Genomic DNA, 18406 nt, shown 5'->3' with positions numbered 1-18406 from the left:
GACAAACAAAGATTACCACTCCACTCAGTTTACAAGAACATACTGTTTGCCACTATAGGCCATTAACCACTGGATGTTATTTCAACGATGCACCGTCCTGTAATATAACAGTTCCCAACCGGTGGATCGGGGCCACCAAAGAAGGTGCTAGGATAAATCTGAGGGGTCACATGATGAATACACAGATGACAAACTAATAAATATTACACTAGTATGCTATTTAGCCTTTTTTCTTTTCAGTTAGTTGATATTCTCACCTCTCAGTTTCAGAAAGTAATTGAAATGAATATGCAAGGAGTGCTCTCACTGTTTAGGATTTTCAAACACATTGGGGCTGCAGTTACCGACTGATCTGAAATATCAGGAAAACACTGGAAAATGATTGTTACATTATCCTAAAATACCCCCAAAAAATCTTTAGTTATTTTTTCAACAGTCCAAAACCTGCGGATATACAGTTTGCTGCCTTTTCATTTTAAAGATAGTATAAAATATCCACAGTTAATTTTCATCCATATTACATTATATTATGCTTGACCCATATAATACACGTATTGTCTGGCAAAACACATTTTTGAATGATATCAAACCCGAAGTTACATCAAGATGATGGTTAAGACTAGTAATGTCCACGTAATAAAAAGGCAGCACAGAAAACATCTAACATCAGATGTCTCAGCACTGACAGACAGGGCTGAAGATGCACCATATTCATAAGTCATGAACCCAATACATCTGCTATTAATTCTTCAATGACCGAATCTGACAGCCAGATGTCAGTGCACTAATCGGGGACTTTAATGATTAAAAAGTAATCCCTGATAAAGTCTAGAAAACAGTTAAGGTCAGAGGTAGGCAAGACAGAAAGGTAAACATGTGTCTTTTACACTGAACCAAACAGTTGTCAAGTTCAATGGAGTTCACACATCAGCGCAACAGCTGAAGAGGCAATGCTGTAGCCCTGACAACCAAAGAGCGCCCTGAGTAACCAGAACAATAAAGACCCTGATCAGGTTGTATCTGCAGGTTTTACAGGACGACCCTGTTTACTCTCTTTCTCCTCGAGGAAGCTCCTCTGTTCACTGATGGCTTTCTGCAGAAGGGGAACGTTTACACCATCAACACAGTTCAGCACACGGGCGCGGATCATCACACCAACCCCTGTAAGACGAGGACAAACGGATACAGGATGAGCCCAGTGATCAGGAGTTAAATACAATAATTAAGGGAGTTAAGTTTAAATAGAGGCAAACAAACACAGACGTTTAAACATTAGTGGCCTTGAGGCAAGAGGTAAAGAGAAAACAAACACAGCATTCAATGATTAATACCAGATATGAACAAGCTGACAGTAGATTCATGGTTCATATCTTTCCACCAAATTCTGTGATGGTGAATTATCATCTGTGAATTTACTGTCCTATAACATTTTTTTGGACATTATAGTCTTCAAAACCATTTTACTTACTTATCTACTGCTGCCACTGTGACAGCTTCCTGACACACTATACATATTGGTATAATATATTGTGATATTTGCACATCTGGTAATAACCAGCCTTCAGATTGTCGGTCTGTTTCTTTTGACTGATATGAAAGACAAGAAACATCTGCAGTTTGAAAATCCAAACAAATACATGAGGAAAGAAAGTCTTCTCTTACCCTGATCATGTTCTGTCTCACCCAGAACGATGTACTGGGCTCCAATTATGGGGTTAAAAGGCTCCACAAACAAGGTGCGGACAATTACGTGGTGCTCTTTGGAGGCATGCTGAGCTGACAGTGTAGCCCGGGATTCCTCAGGCAGGTAGCAGACAAGTCTGGAAAATTGATCAAATAATTTCAAGGTAAAGTGGTGAGAAAGTTTAAATATGTAAGCCTGGATGATAAAATCTGATATTTTACATTTTCTTTTTGGAGGTGTATTCTTAACATTTGTACATGGAGTATTTATACATGTTCTCACGTAATTTATGCTCATATTTATATTACTTTAGTCAATGATTAGTGGTTTGTTTATGTAATAATACTTTTGTTCTGTTTGCAGAGCTTAAACCACACATGCACACAATATATACATATATATTGCTTAAGTTCTGCTATATTGTTGAAATATGAACTAGACTAACAAGTAGACACTAGACAGTTTGAACTGAGCTTTAGATTTGTGAGACCTTTATTCTATTTGTGAAAATAGACAAAAACTGATTGTATCTTCATTTGGAGGCAAAATTTTAATGAAACACCCAAGTGTTATTTCAAATTTGTAGTAGGCTACTTCTGTTCTCTTTCTTGAAAAATAATAATTATTGTTTTTCATTCCCACATCAGATCAAATCTAAAATAAATATTGGACTTTGACATGCCGCACCCGACTTTTTATGATGACATAAATGTAAGATTGTCTTGTATGAAACAAACAGACAGGTGGTTTTCCAGTCAGAGCATCACAACTGATACGCTGTGAAACAAAACCCACCTGCCAAATGTCCTCACTGATTCTCCTTCCTGCATTGCCTCCGAATTCACTTCCCATGGGAAATGATAAACTGCAGGTGAGGGAAGCATCGTGGTAAACAGTCTCGTGAATGAAGTGAAACGTTGAGAACTTCAGGGAAGGCCGGATACTTCCGCGGTATGTGTCACATGACCTGTCAGCCTCCACCCCTCTGCGGCTGCGCGTTAGAAGGAGGCCGTTTCAGGAGTCCCGTCAGGTTACAGGAGGATAAGAAGTGATAGGACGTATTCGGTTTCCACATTTTCACTGTAACTCTTGCTTCCAGCCCGATACAGAGCCATGAATCCTGATATTCTGAAAGAGCGCAAAAGCGCCACGTTTGACGTCGATAAAATGACTAATATTCTGGACGGGGGCCCAGAAATGACCAAAAGAAGACGAGAAATTGGTGAGTTTGAAATGTCTTCCTCGTCTTATTGTGCTCTTTACTCTCGACACTTTTAACCAAATGTAACGATATTTGCTTAGAAAGAGCTTGTGAAGAAAAAAAAAGGAGTGAACATTAAACCCGACAAAGCTCTCACCAGCTCTTAGCTAAGGGGGCGTTAGCACCAGGTAACATCCAGTGTCCGGTATTGTACCACATTTTGTTATGTTATTTAGAAAACTTTTGCACGTATCGTACCTTTTTACATGGTATTTCTAAAGTTAGATATGTTTTGGGGATTTGGCATATTCCAGAGGTAAATTCGGCTTCAGTGGCGTTTACCAAACATCGTCACAGTTGTTGGACGTCGTAATTTAGGCACCTGTACACACGAGGTATCTTTAGTAAGGTACCGTCAAGTCAAATGGTGATATGTAAATTACAGACCATGTTTATTTGCATATCTGCACAAAGGAAGATTTTTTTTTTTTTCCCCCAGTGCAAATGCATATGTGTGTGTGTGTGTGTGTGTGTGTATATAATTTATCGTCTTAGTATAAGCTTTTTCACGCGTGCATATATTCTGAAATCAGCTTTCATGTATTTGTAATTTTTACATTCTGTTGGCCATTCTTCAGATAAATGAAATAACGTCTCATCTTAAGGTCAGAAACCACTGATTGATATTAACAATAAAAGGTGCATCCATCAGAAATCCTAAAGATCTGCTGAGCTTGAGACTTCTTCCCAGAAGAGACAATCCTGGTTCAAAGAGCAAATGAAGGCTTTAATTTTTAGACTGGCAGTGAATGCATACTGTATATTATGTATTCAGTTCAGAAACTTCATAGGATCCACCCCCTCTATTGAAGCTATTGAAGTGGCGTTGCTTAGGTAATGAATGGATGTATGGTTTCTGATTCAATTTCCACTCTCCACTGTAGAGTCACTGGTTTTCAGCGACCCCGACTTTAGGGAGATGGACCCAAACTTCCTGTCCCGCAGTGAACGCTATGACCAGGCTGTTAGAAAAAGTGCTCAAATGATCCTGAAGCTCAGAGAGTATGGCATCGCTGACCCAGAGGAGATCTACTACTACAAGAAGTATGTGGTAAAATAACCTCACAGTTAACTCTTGCATACAGAAAACAGACAAGTCTGAGGGAGAACAACCCACACCCACAATCAAATGCACTGTTAGTCTTATAAAGTGTCTTTCTCTCACATTTGCAGACTGAGGAGTATCAAAAGAATAACAAATTAAAATGGATAATGTGAGTCATTCACACATTAAAGGGACATTTCTTTCCATTGTAATATTACATTTGATCAATCTTTTTCCACAAATTGGTCCCATTTGGTGGATCAACCATTACCATGTTACGGTCATGTGACTGACAGCTAAGCAATAGGATGGTCTATACATTTCAGGTGACTATACAACATACAAAATGTCAGTTGAATTTGACTTTGGATAAATAGTTAATATACACTGTAACCAGATCAACAATCTGTGCCTGTCTGTACGGCTGTGCAGCAAACAAATACTGTGGAGCAAAGTTCATCCACGATAATAACATGTCACAGTGTACGCAAGCTTGTGGCTTTTTTCTTGTTGTACAGTGCACTGTAATGTAATTATGTCTCAATCCAAGAAGGGCCACCTTCATGAACCATGTCTTTGTTTTGTTGACAGTATCAAACAAATGTTAGTTTACAGTCTACAGATGTTCTTAAAATGGTTTTAGTCGTTAGACATGTACTGTGTAAACTTGCACTTTGACACAAAAGCAACTTTTTTTTTTATTGAGATTTCATTCAAACTTTCAGTGTGCTTTGTTCTTGCAGACTTAGTTAGTTGTTCAAACGGCTGAATGAATATTCAGACAACAATAAATGATAAGTATCAATCTCCAAACAGCTCACATAATTGTATGCAGGAGATTACCTTGGACTTCAGCCATTATGTCACAGTCTCTCAGGGCATCCATAACAGTGAATCAGCACATAAAGCAGTTGTCTAATGTCTAACAGTGAATCTGAACTTCAGTTGTGTATCCTGCACCTTTCCTTCACCTAGTATAGCCAGGGGCAACCAGCTTGAGGCCATGGGGCTGCACTTTGTCATGTTCCTCCCGACCCTGTACAGCCAGTGTGACGAGCAGCAGGCCAGGAAATGGTTGCCTCTGGCAGAGTCCTACCAGGCCGTGGGCACGTATGCCCAAACTGAGATGGGTCACGGTCAGTTAGCCATAAACTTATTTTTTTGATTGTTGCCTCAGGCCCTTGAACAGGATTGCATTGTGCTGTGCTAAAATAGCACAAATTCACATTTGAGTTTTTAAATGTTTAACCAAAATGATATTTGGAACAAAAAAAGGACAAATCTGCAATAAAAAGTATAAAGAGTAGCGATGTAGATTTCTTGTACGTGTTTGACAGATCCAAATCATGTAGAAAATACAAAGTAGATGCATGTGTGTCCTGACAACTGTGATTACGTTACATGTTGTTCTAACAGGAGACGGTAATTTCTGCCTTGTTGTGGGTTTATCCATGTTATTTTTTAACGTGGTTTTACTATTGGCTGCCCCTTACACCTCATAAGATTAGTATTATCTTAAAATAAAATAGTTTTGTTTCGTCCAACCAACACCCGGTAGTTCTAATGTTTTCCTACTCACTACTCTGTCTTTCCTCCTTTTATATGCAATTTAAGTGATGTCTTCATTGCTTTCAATCTTTATCCAAATGATGAGCTCAGTTTACATTAATTCTAATCAATAATTTAGTCTTAATTGTCTCGTTTGTCTTTGGTTTGGCTCTTGACATCTTGAGTGACCAGAAATGGTGAAGAACTTAAGTTGCTGTATAAATTAGAGGCAACTGAAACCTCAGACTGGTCAGAATATTTTTTTTGTCCTTTTTCATCTAGTCTTTCATCAAAGGCAAAAGAAGTGGTCTCGTGCTGTAGAAATATGTGGTCCTTGAGACTATAATGGGGTCTCTTAATGTCTCTTTGTAATATGAGAGGCTGGCAAATCTGTGTTGAGACAATGTAGGCCAAGCCAGCTTTGTTTGTTGCCTTTTTGTAACAAAGCCAAGTAGATGTTCGTGTGAGTTTGTAATTTGTCTGTGCAAAGCTACACTGAAAGTTTGGGACTGACTGCCCTCCATTTAATGCATGTTTTGCTTTTGTTTTGGCCACCACTGGGCCAGAATCCTCGACAACACCTTGAATTGAAGTTATGTGCCCTTGACCACTTGTACAAGGCTGCAGCTGACTTTCACTATCTATCACTCTCAGTTCATTGTTTAGAAAACAATGAAAAATACCGACAAGAACTTTACATGTGACCACTTTGTTTAAATAATTATAGGAGAAACCAGGTGTTTCATACAGAACTATTAAGCTGTGATTTGGTCAGCTTATGTCTTAAGTCTTGTAAATACCTGATAAGTGTTAGGGTGTTATGTATTGTTGGCTACCAAAGACAAATTTAAATGGAAGTGAAATGAGTTTTAAATCAGTTCTGACCTTTGTGATCAAATCAGCAATTCCAGTATGCATGTCATGCTCATGAGGTGTTTAATTTGTCTTTGTCACTTCTGTCCTTACTGCCTGCTTGCATATCCTGTCTTTATCTCCTCCCACACTTCCTGAATTGAACCATATCAATTCTCACCCACAATCCTTCCTGTGGATAAATCATTGCATCATTCTCTTACTCATCTGCACTTTGGGTTGAACTTTTCATAAAATGGGTTCCCTTTTGATCTCTCATCTTGCCTTTTCACATCACCACCTGCTTTGCCTTTCCGTTTGCCCCTATCTTGCGTGGCCAAGGTGTGTGCACCCCGACAGGCCAGAGCCCTTGGATCTCCATCTGGGGATGTTCCTGCCTACACTGCTCAACCAGGCCACCTCAGAGCAAATGGACCGTTTCTTCATGCCTTCCTGGAACCTGCAGATCATCGGCACCTACGCTCAGACTGAGATGGGCCACGGTAAAATGGCAGTGTTTACAGACTGAACTGTCAACAAACGGGAATTATTCGGTTGCATTCTCGGTACACCTAAAAATTGTGCAGCAATGATCGCATTTTCAGTTTTCTGATTTGTTCTCATGCACAAATGTTATGTTGTATTCAGCACTGGTTGAGCTGTCATTTATGTATGTATACTAAACTTTTGTTAATAATTGTTTGAGAAGGTTAATTGTTAATAATCATATATGATTAACACCCTTCTTATTGTTTGTATTGGACATGAGTAAAGCTGCACGAGATGTCACAAAGGTCATAAACGAATTCACAGTTAAGCAGATTTTCTCTCCATGATGAGAATGCAACCAACATAACTATTGTAATCATCCATACAGTTAAATATGCTGTGTGAGCACAACTTTGTTCACAATATGTTAAAACTGACTTCTCTGAACACTAATTGTTGCCTCACTGAACAAGTTTAAAGTTTTACTTTTCAAAACCAGAAGAAATGGTGACCACAGCTGTGAAGGTAGGTCTGTTTGTACAAAAATGTTTTTTCTGTGTCATGTTCACGCCGTTACAATTGTCGGTCATTAGCTGTTGACAGCCCTCTCCGGCACACTCTTTCTCCTGCTATGTTAGCAACCTTTTTAGTGTTTACTAATCCTCTTTTATTGTTTGTTTTTTAAACATGGATTGGGGCCCGTCTTTGGCTGCAGACCGGTGCAACTAGATGCAAAGTTGTTTAAATGACATGCTATAGACGGGGCACAAATTTATTTTCCTCAAAATAAATTATGATTATTATCATTATCTATTAAGATCTGTCAAACACCTACAAGCTACACTGTTTAAGTCCTTTATGTTGAGACTCTTTGAAGTGGCTTAATCCATTTTATTTTTAATTGAAATGAGATCAGATACCAATTTATGGTTAGTTCAAACTGTCCAGGGCTAAAATAGATTTTGTTCTGTTTTTTTTTTTTTTTTTTTTTTTTTACTTTTATGATTGATGTGCAAGTATTATTTTATTCTGATTGATTAATCTTCAGTTTGATCATGTCAGTTAATGTTAGTGGTCAGCTCTGTGTGTTTGGGTGGCTTTGACACTGAATGTTGTCTCACTGTAGGCACTCACCTCAGAGGGCTGGAGACCACAGCCACATATGACCCAGCCACACAGGAGTTTGTCCTCAACAGTCCCACTGTCACCTCCATCAAATGGTGGCCCGGAGGACGTAAGTATATATTTTTTTTTGCACAGCATCAACATTTCTGTGAACATTTACTGAGGAATGTAATAATGAGACTAGTTAATAGAATTTCTGTAAATATGTTGTAGTGCTGTCAGGCAGAGAGAACCTGATAGACATTCAGAAAAAACTAGTTTAACCCCCTCACTCTCTCTCTCTTTTTTTAACAGTTGGAAAGACCTCAAATCATGCCATAGTTTTAGCCCAGCTTTATAGTCTTGGAAACTGCCATGGTCTGCATGCCTTCATTGTACCCATCCGTGATATGGACACTCATGAACCCCTCCCAGGTAACCACAGTCTGTCATGTCTCCCTGGATACAGTATGCATGTCTTATTTTATCACACTCCAGCTTACCGTCTCTTTTTCTCCGCCTCTCTTAGGTATTGTAGTTGGAGACATCGGCCCTAAGTTTGGCTTCAGCGAAGTTGACAATGGCTTCCTGAAATTAGAGAATGTGCGAATCCCCCGGGAGAACATGCTGATGAAATATGCCAAGGTGATGTGACAATATGAGTAGCTACTTTAAAACAGAATTGGTTTACTGCGGTCAGATGAATTTAAGAAAGTTTTAAATTTGGTTACATAGTTGTTTTCTGAAATTTGACTTATTTTGTGAAAGGATTGCTGCCAGTGTAGTTACACCCAGTAAATTGCTTTTACAGTGAATCTTGAGCTCCTGAAGCACCTCCATCCTCAGTGTCTGACTCTGTCTCTCCACTAGGTGGCGCCAGATGGAACCTATGCGAAGCCACCAAGTGCCAAGCTGACCTATGGCACTATGGTGTTCATCCGCTCCATGATCGTAGGCGAGTCAGCCAGGGCCCTCGCCAAGGCCTGCATCATCGCCATCCGCTACAGTTCTGTTCGTCACCAGTCTGAAATCCGGGCGGGGTCAGTCAGTACTGTTGAGTCCATAAAATCACTTCAACTGTTGCACAAATGTCACATAATCCAGAAGTACCATGTAAAAACAAACATATGCTTATGGTTGTGCTTCTACAACCACGTGGTAGGACTCAAAACTAGATTTTAGTTTGTACTACTGGGGACAGTATATTATTTCCCAAGAACATAATGTTTAGTACAAAAATAGGAACCATTATGGACCATACAGACCAGATCATTTATATGTAGTATGTGAGGTAAATTACAGAAAAGTGAATATATGTCAACTAGGATCTTAATATTCACAACATCTGGACAGGTAAACTCTAACGGAGTACTCGGCACATTAAATTTACGATAGTCTCCCTGGTCAGTGTCATAAATTGCAGAAATATCAACATAATGTCAACAAAAAATTTAAATAATGCTGGTTTTCGAATGATTTGATCTCTTACCAGATGCTTATTTATCAATGGATAGCAGCATTTTTATAAGACAACAAAAACTAAAACCTGTGTGTTTGTGTTTCACAGAGAGCCAGAGCCTCAGATCCTCGATTACCAGACGCAGCAGTACAAGCTGTTCCCTCTGCTGGCCATGGCCTATGGCTTCACTTTTGTTGGCCAGTATATGAAGCAGACCTACCACCGCATCACAGGAGACATCAACGAGGGCAACTTCAGTGAGCTGCCTGAGGTACTGACCACGCATCCAAATGTAGGATGTGATGTATTCTTAATGATGATTGCCTGACTGAAGATGACGCATGTTTATTGACTAAGATGTAGACAAGTGTCAATCTTCTAAACCATTTTTTAGGGAGACACAAGACAACAAAGTTTATGGTACCAGCAAACACTGATTTAATAATTTAGATTGTTCAATGATATCCATATTGGTCTGTCAGTGTGAAAGCAGACACAGCTTGGCAGGTTACTGTGCTTCTATATACTGCCTACACAGGCTTCAGTCTCTTGGTCTGTGTGGTCTGTGCTACACGGTCTTTACTACTTCCAATTGATAGTGCCATTTTGTTGTGGCAGGTAGGTAGGTAGGTAGTTACTTTATTATAACTACCTACCGGCAGTTATAATTCTCAATCTGTTTGAATGTATAATTAACTTTTTCAATTTCTTGAGATTTGTTTTTATGGTAGTTGTAGTAGAACTCGACAGGAAATGAGTGTAACCAGTGGATTGACATGAAGCAAAGGTGCAGCTAGCCATGAGCTGAACTGAGAGTTCGGCCTTGCTATGGACCCAAACCACTTAGGCGTTCGGGTCGCCCTGTAAAAACCTCTGTCACAAACACAAAGTCCGTGCTCAACTAGAAAACAAAAGGATGAATAAAAAGGAAAATTCACAGCGCTATGAGTTATGTATATGCAGTCAGTGTACGGTGATCTCATTAAAACTAAAATTACATTTTGTGATTAGAATGCTGTTTTTTTTTTTTTTTTTTTTTTTTTTTTTTTTTTAAATAGGATGAATTTATGGGTTTAAAGTCGAGCTGAAATCTAATCTATAAAAAATAGTATTGAGTTTTTGCACAGTCAAACTAAATAAACATCACATTTTGCCCAGTGTTTATGCTTGTAGGAAGCTATTTTCAGCCTCTTTTCCCTCCAATCTACAGCTCCATGCCCTGTCTGCGGGTCTGAAGGCCTTCACCACATGGGAAACTAACTCCGCCATCGAAGTGTGCCGCATGTCATGTGGTGGCCACGGTTACTCTCGAAGCAGTGCCTTGCCCGACATTTACGTCGACTTCACCCCGACCTGCACTTACGAGGGAGAAAACACAGTCATGATGCTGCAGACTGCCAGGTATACCACTCATCGCACTGACATGTATGACCACAAATTAGGACCAAGCCTAACGAGCTAAATCCTGAGCTGTGCAGTTGTTAGCACAGGTACTCAAATGGCAGAGACAAAAACAGACATAAATGCACAGCAGCTCTACAAATGCAGGAGACACACCCTCACTCCTCCCATTGCAAAACCAAACATGGGGCACATTTTATATCCCTGTGATAGTGTTTATGGTTTTGTATCACTGGTACTATAAAGGTAAGCCACTGAGTTTCTAAGACTTGGCATGTGATTTTTGTCTTTTTTTCTTTTCTTTTTTTCTTCTTCTTTTTTTTTTTTTTTTTTTTTTTTTAATATAAAGTGGCTTTGTTTCCCAGCTGAGGGTCAGTGAACAGCTCTTGAAACATTCACTAACACAGTGAGCTCATACTAGAACAGGGGTGTCAAACTCATTTTAGTTAAGGGGCCACACACTGCCCACTTTGATCTCAAGTGGTCCAGACCAGTAAAATCATGGCATAATAACGACAATACTTCTATATGTTTAAATCATTGGTGAAGGTTTTTGGATGATAAACCCTATTTTAAGGTCTTTCTACAATAAACTAGAAACATAAAAACCAAAAACTCAGACATCAGCCCACTGTTTATCTGCCTGGGCTCTCCTCTGCAGATTCCCTAGCAGCGAGCGCTGCTGCCTCCGGAGCAGACGTCGCATTTACGCTGTTTTTGAAGCAATTACTGGATCGATTAAAAAAAAAAAAAATTACAAAACGTTTGTACTCATAAACCTCCATATTCTCATAGAAATGCAATTTATGTCTTTCCGTAATTTTCACACTTAGCAAAGTCATCCGGCGGGCCAAGCTGGACCCCCTGGCGGGCCGTATGTTTGACACCCCTGTACTAGAACATGAAGTACACACAAAGGACGAAGGTGCTGTGAATTGGAGGAATAGTTTTCAATATGAATCCCAACCTATTCATTATTAGTGAATGAGATCACAACAGGCTTGAATGGCACATGATTACTTTCTTCTAATTGGCTGTGTGTGCTGTTTGTGTTTTTACCAAACATGCCTTCTCTTTGTGTCATTTAATTCCTCTTTATGAACCTTATGAAAATTCTACAACACTTAAACAACATCACTATCAAAACTGAATTCGGTGTTGAACATCAGCTTTGGGCGTGTAACATAGAAGCGACCTTTCTGAACTTGTCATTTTACACTGATGATCATCGATCTTACAGAAGGAATTGACTCTTTTTGCAACAATAGCCACAAGAAATAATGCGTTTCAGTCCCGCTTTGCATCAATGTAAACTCAAGTGGTTCACTTGCTGGCTCATGCACCTGTTTAACTGTCCTCAACATTTGTCTGTACAGATACCTGGTGAAGAGCTACCGGCAGGTTAAAGCAGGCCAGCAGCTGAGCGGCATCGTGTCGTACCTGAATGAAGCAGAGGGACGAAGGGTGCAGCCGCAGCCTGTCGCTGCCAGACCAACCGTGGTTGACATTAACGACCTGACCAGCCTGGTGGAGGTCTACAAACTCCGAGCTGCAATGTAAGAAAAAACAAAAGCAGTTGAGAAGAAAATGACCTAATGTCTGACCGGATGTCTGTGTTTACATTTCTGGTTTAAATATTTGTATACTTAGTCAAATTCTGTATAAATATTGGGTATTGGTTTCTACTTGGTGGTGCCCAGAAAAAGGACGGGTAAAAGCAGACACGTTGTTATGCAATATGTTTTCGGGTCTGAGGTGTCGTCCTCATAGTCTAATCAGTTCGTTAGACTGCCTGCTTAAGTCGCCCCAAATTTCTGCCTTTGTCCTTTTCTGTATGACACGATACGCTGTGTGGATCACATCACGGCGTACTGTCGGTCAACCTTACTCTCATCTAAATCCATTTGCTGGTGTCGGCTGTGATGAGCACAAAAAGTTATTAAGCCAGTCTGGGGAAAGGTGACAAAATGTGGTCTGCCAGTTCAGACATCAAAAGGATAAAAGGCATTAACCATTTCTTCTGTCCACTTATACACATCATACTCTTTATGGTCCCTTCAACATTTTCACATCTCTTATTCTTTCATTTAAAAAATATAAACTGGATTGATGATAGCCAAGTAGTGAGAAGATGGTGATCTTCCATAAGAGCCATTCCAGATTTGAGTGCTATTGTGACAAACATGAATATGTTGGCATGTTGGTCAAGCTACGGATGTGTAAAGCGTCTTTATGTTTTTCATTCACGCATATCATTTTTGGTAATGTGTGTGTGTGTGTGTGTGTGTGTGTGTGTGTGTGTGTGTAGTCTAGTAGACCTGGCAGCAAAGAGCATCCAGCAGGAGTTACAGAGAAGAAAGAGCCAGGAGGACGCCTGGAACAACAGTTCAATCGACCTGGTCAGAGCCTCAGATGTAAGTTCAGGTTTTGGAATTTGAAAGTGTACTATAAAAAGATTGGCTAAAGCATCTCTGCCAACTTTTGAATCTTGCCCTAAGGCCAGAAGTAGTTTTGTTGTTTAGAAAAATGCTTATAGAGCCTGCTATGCATTACTTGTGTTCAATTATCTTTTTTTTTTTTTTTTTTTTTTATCAAATTAAATTGTGTCGCCCTGGTTGTGGCATCAAGACATTTTATGGTCATTAGATAATTTAACACATGCCAAGACTTGTGATTGACAGAGTTGTCCTGGATTTATGATACAATAAGTGCAGAGACTGACGCAGAGCTACTTATAAGTCAAACTTTACCCACACTCATCTCCTTAATTTTTATTTTCTGTCTAATTTGATCAATTTACCTTCATTCATTTCCTGTTGTTTGGCTCCAGGCCCACTGTCACTATGTTGTAGTGAAGCTGTTTACTGAGAAGCTGGGGGAGGTTGGAGACACGGCGATACACTCAGTGCTGTCAACCCTCGCTCTGCTCTACGCAATGAATGGCATCAAAAAGAACTCTGGAGACTTCCTACAGGTAAGAAAAATCATAATATGTTGAGACAATATAGTCCATTGTTAGTCATGTTGTAGATGGTGCAGACATATTGTTTAAAGCTTCTCCACTTCCACCATCTGCTTGATGGTGAAAGTGGAGCAATGTTCATTCAACCAATGTTCAACCATAGGGCAGCAGACATTAGTGGTCTGGAATAGTTTTACGTTGTGGGGCTGACGGAAGGGTCAGAGGTCAGCTGGTTCACAGTATGAGACAGAATCAAATCCCAGCCAAAAGGGAAGTTTATGTTTGTTTATTCGGCCTGGTGAGTTTTATGACATGAAAGCTTTTTGGAGTTTATCTGTAGATCAGTGGTGTCCTGCGTCGTAAGTTCTTGTAACTTCAGGGTGACCTGATGCTCTATGTGCTGAAAAGGATGTCTTGGTCTTGCTACAGGAGCAACCTAATGTCACTGCTATGTGTTTTCTGTCTGTTGGTGCAGTTGAGTGAGGTCTACATCTCAATTTTTTTTTTCCTCAGGCTGGACTGCTGAGTGTACCTCAGGTGCTGCAGATCTCCATTCGTATCAAGGAGCTGTTGTCTCAGCTGAGGCACAACGCCGTGGCGCTGGTAGATGCCTTTGATGTCCACGACATGAAGCTGAACTCGGTCCTGGGACGATACGATGGGAATGTCTATGAGAACATGTTCGAGTGGGCTCGCCGCTCACCTCTCAACGTTACAGAGGTCGGTCAGGGTCACCAAAGTAGAATAATAGTTGTGTCCTCATTCGTTGTTGATTTCGTTGTCTATATCATGCAAATCTTCTTGAGGCTTCCGAAAGGATCGTATTAGGTAACGCCAACTCTTTTGAAGCTTGGTGTGACAGTAGTGATATTAGCAGTGTGTAACGGTGGTGATGTGAGAAGCAGATTAACCTGTAAGTGTCAACTGTGGTAATTTTGCTGGTTGGAATAATCATATATCCGCAGCTATAGCTGTGCTCGCAACCAGCAGCTGGAGGCTGTCGGCATCATGTAAAGTGTCACATCGTCCTTGCTGTAGTATCTGCAAAGGGTTTCTTGTAGCTGGAAGTGTTTCATAACTGGACGGATCCACACACCAACAGATACTATGGATCAGAAGAAATGCAAAAACACAAAATATTTTGTTCATTATTTCAGCTTAGAACTTGTTTCATACATTGTCTTTTGTTCTTCAGGTCCATGAGTCTTTCCACAAGTACCTGAAGCCTCTGCGGTCCAAACTGTAAGCCGACCCATGGACCTTACCACCCGGATGTGACCCTTCAACTCAACATACACATAGGGACCAGCTTAACAGCATTAACATGTCAGGATGGTTTTCACTGGCCATTTGTTAGCAATTTATTTCTTGCCACTCGTCTTTCTCTTTGTAGTACAGCTGAACACATTCGGCCTCTCTGAAGGACTTGGTAGACAGGAAACCTACCCTCGAGGTTAATAGAAATAATGGGGGCAAATTATAGTGGATAACAAAAAAAAGAGTGTGGAGAGAAAACTTTATTATTTAAGGAAATGGAAACAAATTGAACTGATGAAATAATTACATTATTTGGAGATCACGAAAACATTTGCCGGTACTAAAAAAAACAAAAGACTAATGTGTTTATAGTTTTAGATTTTTCATGTTTTCTGAAAAGGATTTCCATTGTGAAGTTTCACAGGATCTCGTGTTTCATCATTTTGTCTTCACTTCCTGCTGTGTGCCTGAAGCCTCTTTCTGTGAGCCAGTCAGGAGGAAATGGACATCTCTTTTTCTAACAAGAACAGAATGTCATTATGAATATTACATAATGTTCGACTGAATAAACTAACAGTTTTGGCTGTTTCCCCTGACTACAAGGACCAACATGTTTAATAACACAGTGCCAATTGTCACAATTGGTATTAAAGAGGCATTAATTTGTCTGTGACATTTATCGATCGCTGTGAGCATCAAGAAAGAATTTCGCAAGGTTGATGAAACCTTTCTACCTCACCAGTCTGGCAACTCTGTGCCCATGAATTAGTGTGTAATATGACTCTGCACAGCAGCTCTCCTGTAGTTACCACTCGACAGATTCTCCTGTAGCATACTATGATAAAACTGTTTCGCATTTTGTTCGATAAAACATCTGCAAATGCATTTAATTCAATAAGAGGAATTCTGATTACTGCACCTTAAAGGTAATCTTGTTGATTCACTCAAAATGTATGCTTTTAGCATCAACCATTCAACCTGTGGAGGCCAGACTGTCTGTTTTATGTTCCTCCTAGGCAGAGAACATTGGCTGTAGTCAGTTTAAATCCATGTTGGTCATTATCGTCCCCCACAAGAAAAGAAAACGACTAAATCTTCCAGTGGCTGTTTTAGTTTCAAAAGTGAGACAATCTGTCTTTATTGTCATACTCACCAGCTTTCACATCTGTTGCTGTATAATATTGTCATAATTGACTAATCCAACTCACTAGTGTGTAGGTTACATCTAATTGTACTCTATGAATAGAAGCTGAGCTCACTGGACAGCTGAGAGGCTTAAAAAGTAAATAAAGTGCACACGTGAGACTGTGGAATGAGTTTGGGTTTTCAAAGACTCTGATTAAATTCAGCACATTGGAGTTTTAAATTCCTCACTTTCTGAGAAAAGTGGCCCAATCATTGATTTTACTTCATGTCTGTGTTGGACCATTACAATGAACGATGACTCTTGTGCGCATTCGCATGCTTTTGAATGTGTTTGTGGGGCCGAAACCTTTCTGATGATAATTTTGAAAGATAAAGTATGTCAAGTGTGTAAAAAAGCACCTGTGAGGACAGGCAGAATTATTTTCTGGCAATTATTGAGCCACATATGCACTGTGTTTGTGCATTAGCATTCTCCCTCCCTGCTGTGTGGGGTTGATATTTTACAAAGAAGGGTCAGCCAGCCTCTGGATGGATTAGTTTTTTTATTTTTGTTTTTAATCAATTACATTTCAGACTTTAAATAAACCCACTGTTGTGATTACTACTGGTTGAATTATTCATAATTAAATATGATTGTAATATCTGATATGAATAATGTACAAACTGCACATCTTTTTGATTAATGCTTCTCTGTTTTTGTTATTAGTTTCAGAAAAAAAATTATTTCTAGAAAAATCTATGATAAATTGACTTTGCAAGCTAAAGTATAGCATTTCGTAAAAATTATTAGATGTGTGCTCTGTTGTTAAACTAAAGTCGCTTGTTTTTCTTTGTGAACAATCAAGTCTAAGTAATAGTACTAAGTTTTTCTGCAATTTTGTGACTGTAATGACACTATGATGAAAAGGGAGATCTTTAATCTGAAGCCTCACTGCAAACTAGAAAGATGAATTGTGTCGTAATTATGTGCCTGAGGAAGTTTTCTTTCCTTAATCAAGCTAAGGAGAATGTTCTCTCACGAAGCTCCAATCATTTTATTTCTGTATTTACACAAACTTTCAATCATTTCATTTCTGCTGTAAGGGCAGAGTTATCACTAAGCTGTTTCCTAAGCATACTTATGGGATAATTTGTCAGTGTTTTATTGAATTTTGATTTTAAACATGATTTAGCGGTTGATAAGTATTAATATTATATTAATAAAAAAAATTTAAGAATATGTGATGTGTTTATCTTGATCATGTTGGTAACCAGCTTGAATTGATTTTTCAACCCACGAAAAAGAATCCCCTTTTGAGTTCAATAGATGAAGACATTCAACAGGGAGATAAATTGCAAAGAAAAATTACAGTGGTGTGAAAAAGTGTTTGCCACCTTCCTGATTTCTCGGTTTTTTTTTTGCATGTTTGTCACAATTAAATGTTTCAGATCATCAAACAAATTTAAATATTAGTCAAAGATAACACAAAATGCAGTTTTTAAATGAAGGTTTTTATTTTTAAGGGAGAAAAAAAAATCCAAACCCACGTGGCTCTGTGTGAAAAAGTGTTTGCCCCCTAAACCTAATAACTGGTTGGGCCACCCTTAGCAGCAACAACTGCAATCAAGCGTTTACGATAACTTGCATTGAGTCTTTTACAGCGCTGTGGAGGAATTTTGGCCCACTCATCTTTGCAGAGTTGTTGTAATTCAGCCACATTGGAGGGTTTTCCAGCACAAACCGCCTTTTTAAGGTCATGCCACAGCATCTCAATAGGATTCAGGTCAGGACTTTGACTAGGCCACTCCAAAGTCTTCATTTTGTTTTTCTTCAGCCATTCAGAGGTGGACTTGCTGGTGTGTTTTGGATCATTGTCCTGCTGCAGAACCCAAGTTGGCTTCAGCTTGAGGTCACGAACAGATGGCCGGACATTCTCCTTCAGGATGTTTTGGTAGACAGTAGAATTCATGGTTCCATTTATCACAGCAAGTCTTCCAGGTCCTGAAGCAGCAAAACAGCCCCAGACCATCACACTACCACCACCATATTTTACTGTTGGTATGATGTTCTTTTTCTGAAATGCGGTATTACTTTTACGCCAGATGTAATGGGACACACACCTTCCAAAAAGTTCAACTTCTGTCTCGTCCACAGAGTATTTTCCCAAAAGTCTTGGGGATCATCAAGATGTTTTCTGGCAAAAATGAGACGAAACTCA

At 39.4% G+C, this 18406-nt stretch overlaps 2 protein-coding genes across 3 annotated transcripts; one reads left to right on the top strand and one right to left on the bottom strand.

Moving 5' to 3' along the window:
- Positions 1 to 192: 192 nt before the first annotated feature.
- ten1 (TEN1 subunit of CST complex) lies at positions 193 to 2619 on the bottom strand. The gene is made up of 3 exons (XM_069168401.1): positions 2480 to 2619; positions 1663 to 1820; positions 193 to 1161 (listed from the first exon to the last, which is right to left on the bottom strand). Exons 1-3 carry the CDS (start codon positions 2566 to 2568, stop codon positions 1010 to 1012), a joined length of 399 nt encoding a protein of 132 aa, XP_069024502.1. The 5' UTR covers positions 2569 to 2619; the 3' UTR covers positions 193 to 1009.
- Positions 2620 to 2687: 68 nt separating this feature from the next.
- Positions 2688 to 17427, top strand: acox1 (acyl-CoA oxidase 1, palmitoyl). 2 transcript variants are annotated; one of them, XM_069168399.1, is made up of 14 exons: positions 2688 to 2906; positions 3830 to 3989; positions 6733 to 6893; positions 8006 to 8113; positions 8299 to 8418; positions 8513 to 8628; positions 8854 to 9023; positions 9551 to 9713; positions 10653 to 10843; positions 12220 to 12399; positions 13152 to 13257; positions 13674 to 13817; positions 14319 to 14525; positions 15001 to 17427. In XM_069168399.1, the coding sequence occupies exons 1-14, from the start codon at positions 2798 to 2800 to the stop codon at positions 15049 to 15051; spliced, it is 1986 nt and encodes a 661-aa protein (XP_069024500.1). In that variant the 5' UTR covers positions 2688 to 2797; the 3' UTR covers positions 15052 to 17427. The 2 variants fall into 2 exon arrangements, with proteins under 2 accessions (XP_069024500.1, XP_069024501.1); XM_069168400.1 differs by lacking the exon at positions 6733 to 6893 and adding an exon at positions 4966 to 5126.
- The last annotated feature ends 979 nt before the right edge of the window (positions 17428 to 18406 follow it).

The sequence above is a fragment of the Embiotoca jacksoni genome, unplaced genomic scaffold (genome assembly GCF_022577435.1).
Source record: "Embiotoca jacksoni isolate LCO1_2020_lvr unplaced genomic scaffold, fEmbJac1.0.p SCAF_4, whole genome shotgun sequence".
Classification (NCBI taxonomy): Eukaryota; Metazoa; Chordata; class Actinopteri; family Embiotocidae; genus Embiotoca; species Embiotoca jacksoni.
This window is presented reverse-complemented; position numbering and strand designations above follow the sequence as displayed.